Source organism: Solanum pennellii, chromosome 5 (genome assembly GCF_001406875.1).
Source record: "Solanum pennellii chromosome 5, SPENNV200".
In the NCBI taxonomy this organism is placed as follows: Eukaryota; Viridiplantae; Streptophyta; class Magnoliopsida; order Solanales; family Solanaceae; genus Solanum; species Solanum pennellii.
In genome coordinates this window covers 72,833,577-72,840,379 of record NC_028641.1, presented here as the reverse complement: position 1 = coordinate 72,840,379, position 6,803 = coordinate 72,833,577, and the positions used below count along the sequence as shown (strand labels likewise).

Here is a 6,803-nt window from a genome sequence, read left to right as displayed (position 1 = left end):
CTTGTGGTGATGACTTCCAGATTTTGGGGAATAATAGATGTTGAATTTTAGAAGTTATTGAATTGGTTTTTATTAATGAGTTTAAGTCTTCCGCATTACTTTCTGTTGATATTATATTGAAATGTTAGGGTTTAGATTGATTGGTTCGCTCACATAGGAGGGTAAGTGTGGGTGCCAGTCGCGGCTCGGTTTTGGGTCGTGACAGCTACGTAGACCAAAAAGGGATAGAAAATTATTTATAAATAAGTTGAGAGGGGTAATAGGTCTTAGTGTTGTATAAGTGTGTCTCTGAAATTTCAGGCATAGTTATACATTTTTTTTCTTCAAATTAGTGCTACGTAGGTCAAAAAGGGGTAGAAAATTATTTATAAATAAGTTCAGAGGGGTAATAGGTCTTAGTGTAGTATAAGTGTGTCTCTGAAATTTCAGGCATAGTTATATTTTTTTTTTCAAATTAGTGCTACGTAGACCAAAAAGGGATAGAAAATTATTTATAAATAAGTTCAGAGGGGTAATAGGTCTTAGTGTAGTATAAGTGTATCTCTAAGATTTCAGGCATAGTTATACATTTTTCCTAAAAATAAATGAAAAAAAAATGATAGTTACTTACTCGACATTTAACTTGAGGATATGTAGCAGAATTTTTGAGCTTTATAACATTTTGAGTCAACCATCTTCTTGAATCTTTTGATACAAGTTCACAAGGGGACTCTAGGATATTATATAAATAAATATCCTTAGTCAACTGCATTAATATATTAATGATTTTTAATTATTAACTCGACAATTAAAAAAAAAATAAAAGAAATTAGTGAGAGTTACCCAATTTAAAGTATCCACGTCCCTTGAACAAAGTGGGTGGGTTATAGGTCGATCTCTATATATCAACTCTCCTTCACAATTAGTCACTAATGACTGTTTATGGAAATAAAGTTAAACTTAATTAGAGAGGCACTTGAAGTAATGAATTAATTTTTGTTTTGTTGCATCAATCAAGACATTTAACTATAGTATGTTCTACTTCTTTCGTTTAAATTTGTTTTTAATAAATATCAGTGATTTAAAAGGTGGGGTGTAAGGCGAGATGTTTTACACAGTACAGAAAAAGCATAAGCCCCAAGACACGGAGCGTAAGTTTTATGGATATACGAGGCGTAATCTTATATATATTCAATTTTATATTTTTATTACTAATAAAATAAGCAAATGTAAATCTTTCATATATATTCGATTTTATATGTCAGGAATTAAGACACATATACGACTATAAGTCATTATTTTTTACCTAATTTTATCTCAATATATTTATTATATTTGTTTCAAAACACCGCATATCTAAAATTATTTCAAAGTACCCATACCTCGTATAGTTCATCAGAAATTAGGCCCATCCCATGAGCAAAAGGTATGATATAGTAATCTTGACCAGCAAATGTTACTGGATTGCCTAAAATATATCCCTGCAAATACCATTTAATTAAGGGAAAATTGTATATAATTAATTTAGGGAAAATTATATATAATGACAAATTAATAAATTAAATTAATTGTTATAACCATCTATTGATTTAATTGTGCTCCGTAGCAAATTGTTTGTCAGTCACCTCCCTCCCTCAAATTCTCGCTCGCCACTCTCCTCTCTCGCTCGCTTCCTCTCACTTTTATACAAAACACAAGTATATAAAATATGTTTTTATTTGTATAAAGCGAGAGAAAATTGTATAAATACATATATTTTTGTTCCCCTCTCTCCCCTCTCCCAGATCTCGCTCGCCACTCTCCCTAATCTCGCTCGCCACCCTTGCCTCCCTACCTTATACAAACTAGAAACGAAATGTATAAATTGTGTTTCTGTTTGTATAAAGTGAGAGAAAATTGTATATACACATGCAAATACATATATTTTTGTCCTATAAACTTATAATTATACAATAAGAATACTCATTTGCTCTGTTTCTTTTGTCTTTCTCTCTTTCTCGTTTTATACAAATTCAAATTGTATATAATTTCTCTCTTTCTCGTTTTATACAATTCGATTCAATTGTATATTCCCTGCCCCAGTCTCTTTTTCTTTCTTTCTTTCTCATGTTATACAAATTCAAATTGTATATAATCATTCTATACACATATAATTATACAATTCGTTTTATACAATTCGCTTCAATTGTATATGCATAGCGAATTATACATATATATGTCTGCTATGAAGTGTAATTATGCAAACTTTGTTATAGCATACAAATATAAATTTTATGTTTGCTACATGTGAAAGTTGTCCTTTAATTTATTGGACATAAAAATGCATAGTAAAAATTTTGTTAATATAAGTAAAAGTTGCAGATATTTTTTTCACCATAAAATCTTTTTTAGTGCTAAGCTATATAATTCATGTTGATTTTTATATAAAGTTATTTAACTTCACTCACTATAATAATAAAGTCACAAAACTAGTTTTTTATGATCATATTAATGTAATATTAATCGATATGTAAAATCAACTCTGAATATAATCATTGAAAATGAGTTAGCTCGATTTAATTAATTTTTATTAAAATTAAATTTGCCTAAATTAAAAATATATTTATGATCACCAACCTTAAGATTGATCCATGGCTTGATTCCCATATCATTACCTACATTGCATAATTTGTATCAACAATATATTAAATTTTCCTATAAAATTAAAAACTATATTATAATAATAATTACAAGCAAATTATTGATTTATTAATTACCATTTGATATGACTTGAGTAACAATAGGAACTGTAATTCCACTATATGAGTCTCCACCAACATAAAAAGGATTACTGAGATATTCTTGATGCTCAATTAACCACTGTAAAATACTTAAGAAAAATGGTGAATTAAAAAAATTAAATATAAATATTATCTTAATACGTAATAATTATGCACATATAATATTATTAATAATAAAAATTAACTAATTAATTTGTCATGTGTTACCTTTCGAAGAAATTCATAAGCATGATTAGCTGATTGTAAATCATCTGAGTAATTTGCTTTTTGTGTTGTTGCATAGGAAAATCCAGTCCCCACTGGCAAATCCACAAAAATTATGCTTGCCACCTATGATTCAATCAACAGTTAGAGGCATTTCTAGATATATCGTGTCAGTACGAGTTTAATATATGATATTATATTTGTATGAGTTTAATATATATTATTATACCTGTCTTAATTTATGTGGCAGAGATGGAATTAGGAGACTCAGTTATAATTTTTTGTATAATTTTAATTTGTTAATTTTTGTAATTTATAGCTTTTTTTTATTTGGGAACACTATCTTATTAGACATGTATCAATATTGTGTATATACTAGTTTTATCGATATTTTTAAATAATTGTGTATATTACCACTAGTTAAAAGTTTTCGATAATATGCTGAGAAACATACACCTATATACATGTATTGTTGCTACTAGATACATTGAAATAGAAGGCAAGTGAGATGGGTAAGGAGGCGAGCAAGATGGGCAGGGAAATAGTCATGTATCTCAAGTCACACTAGATAAACACTAGATACATGTAATGATTCACATGTATATTTGGAACACCATATACATGGGAGAGTGGCAAACAAGATTTGTCTATGTATCCAAGATATATGCAAATATACATAGATACAATGTATCTAGAACAAATTACACCTAATTTTAACCTCATATATCTTGAGATACATGTATCTGGACAAATCTAAACACATCACAATCTAATAAAATTTATAGTTTTGCAAACTAAAATATCTCTAAGTAATTAGCTCCTAAATTGATGAAATTTCGATAAGTTTTGCTATTATTTCTGACCTTTGTGTATGCATATGGATTTAAAGACAACGTGGGCAAGCTCCCATTATAAGCTCTAGTGTCCAATGTAATGGGTCCTGCAAATTTTAGCAAGAAATTTAAATAATATTTAAAAATATAACTGAGTGATTTCATACAAAAACTAATACGTATAATTGCACTTTACCCAATAAAGTTATGTTTCTTTATATTTTATTTATAATTATAAATTACTTTCAATCAGATTACAAAGACATGTAAAAAGAAAACGAATTGTTATAATATAAGGATAAATTTAGATAAATAATTTACCGAATTCGAAAAAAATGACACTCAATGCAGAGCAACCGGGACCTCCCGTAAACCAATAAATAAGTGGATCGACTTTAGGATTCGATTCTGACTTTATAAAATAATAGAAGACTTGCACCTCATCTGCTTCACCTACTCCTATATACCTGATCAATTAATTTGAGAATAGTTAATATTTTTTTTTCGAATTTCATATATACATCATTAAATATTAAAGTACCTCGTAAAAATATATGACAGACCAAATAAACATAAAAAATAATAATAATATATAGAACTGTCAATATTGACTGATTCACCTTATTCGGGTTAATCTATACACGTTTTGAAATTTTACGGATCAGATTGGGCTAGTCCATTTTTTCTATAGACGAGAAAATGGTCGGCAAAGCCCATACGTGAACTACGGACTTTGCCGGGCCAACCATCTTATTTTAAAAGCAGATTTTTATAATTTTTTAAATTAGATTATTATTCTAAAATATTTATTATAAGTATAGACAATATTAAGTTTAATTTCAAATAAAAATATAAATAGCTAAATAAAAATATAAACTAATTATTTTCCAATGATCATAATAAAATCCAAAAACTATGACAATAACCCATAAATTACGGCCTATGTAGTGATATTCTAGAAATTTTAGAAAAATTTTATTTTATGTAGCACATATTTTATAAACATAATTTATATTTAAATTGTATTATTTCAAATTTTTAACAAATTTTGAATTTAAGCTCTTGTTATTTTTATGACTCTCTTTTATTTTTTATTTAACCCACAAACCAATCCTATCCATATTTCTCAAGCTTTATAAATTAACAGTCTTATTCAAATCGAGCTAAAAGCCTCTCAATCTCAAAAAATTTTCCACGTATAAGAAAAGTACATTATAGCTCTTAGTCCTTCTAGCGATTAGATTTCACCACAGCCATTCATTGTGTCCAATAATATCCGATGGATGTTTAATGTTTTAATATCTATATACATATTTTAAAAAAATTATGTTGCTCGAACTCAAACATACAAATGCACACAATTACTATGGGTATAGATTTAAAGATTGAATTCGTAAGTATATTGTGTTCCATATAGAGTATATACTTTAATTAACAAAATTTAGTTCTCGATATACACTTAATATTTTATATATTTGATATATTTTTTCCACCTACATAATTAATTATACACTCTATAGGAAGATATGCATACTTGATACATAGAATAATAATACAATAGATTTAATATATGTATTAGTATGATTATTTTTTTTCAATAAACATATTAGCATGGTTAAAAGCTTAATTTATCCATTACATATTTTTTATATTTTTTTCATTATATTTGGGCAAGTTATAATTTTTGTAAATGAAAAAAACAAAAATCATGCAATCTATATTATTTTAACGCACCAAATCAAATAATGCATTAAAAAAATTATCTTCACATTATTAATATCAGCATAACTAATAATATCATCGTTACTAAGACACACCATATTCAGCATTATTATTATAGGGCCTACCAAACACTGTCACATGCAAAGGGCAGGAAAAAAAATATTCAAATACTCCTTCCTTCCCCTTTTAGTTATCATGTCGCGTTTTTCAAAAGTTAATTTATTATTTTTCAAAGTTAAATTAGATTACATTAATTCGATATTTTAAACTAAAAATTTTAGATATTCAAAAACTATACGAAAAGTACTATAAATTACAATTTTTATGATGAAAAAATACGTCATAAAATGTTAATTAAAATTCTTATGGTTTGACATTAAAAAAGAAAATCATGACAACTAAAAGAGGACGAGGCACACAGAGAGTATGTTATGCATCCATTATTTGATATAAATAATTGGTACGCGAAAAGAGTTGGTCTTTAATTATTTTTTTAAAATGCTATAATGAGAATCAAACCCGAAGACAACAAATAAATATATAACTTTGAACACCCACAAACAACCACTACACCAATCAACTACTTGTTGGTTGAGTGCTCACTAGTTATATTTATTCCATTTGTTCAAATTTCTATTAATTCGATACAAAATTAATGAATGCTCCGATCCAAACACCTGAAAGCTTCAATGTAGATCCGCTCCTACGATTAAATATTTACTTTAAGATAAATAGAAAAATTACCCCGTTTCAAGTTGAAAGGGAAGTTGTCCTTCAAATCCAGGAAGATACTTGACAGACAAACCAGCTAGAGCAGGCTGTAGGCATATGAGCTCAAATGCAACTATTAACATGAAAATTGGGAGCCAAGACATCTTTTTACGGTGACGGATTCAAAATATTCGTAGCGGGTTTATTGAAACTCAATATCAAAGTAATATTTTAAAATTTTAAATTTGTTTCTAATTTTTAATAGAAACGTGAAAACAAGTGCATTTATATATGTGGAATAGGTATCATTCTTAATTGTGTAGACCAATCACATGATGCTACGTGGATTATTGTTGGCCATATCTTTATTATCCTAGAAATCGTGCATCTTAAATGGCTTAGTTAACGTGATTTTTTTGAACTTTAGAACTATCGTCCGTCGTATATTTAAGATATTGATGTATTTGTCATCTAAAAATTAAAGTACATTTGTCTTTCATTCTAGCAGAAGATTAAATATAAACATGTGACACAATCTTATTCATATGAAAAATGTTTAAAGCAATTTAATAAG

At 27.6% G+C, this 6,803-nt stretch overlaps 1 protein-coding gene across 1 annotated transcript; it reads right to left on the bottom strand.

The window, feature by feature from the left end:
- Positions 1–326: 326 nt before the first annotated feature.
- On the bottom strand, positions 327–6,491 carry LOC107018612 (serine carboxypeptidase-like 18). The gene is made up of 9 exons (XM_015219137.2): positions 6,263–6,491; positions 4,118–4,263; positions 3,827–3,903; positions 2,967–3,089; positions 2,736–2,838; positions 2,596–2,633; positions 1,362–1,460; positions 823–915; positions 327–745 (listed from the first exon to the last, which is right to left on the bottom strand). The coding sequence occupies exons 1-9, from the start codon at positions 6,391–6,393 to the stop codon at positions 575–577; spliced, it is 981 nt and encodes a 326-aa protein (XP_015074623.1). The 5' UTR covers positions 6,394–6,491; the 3' UTR covers positions 327–574.
- Between the last annotated feature and the right edge of the window lie 312 nt (positions 6,492–6,803).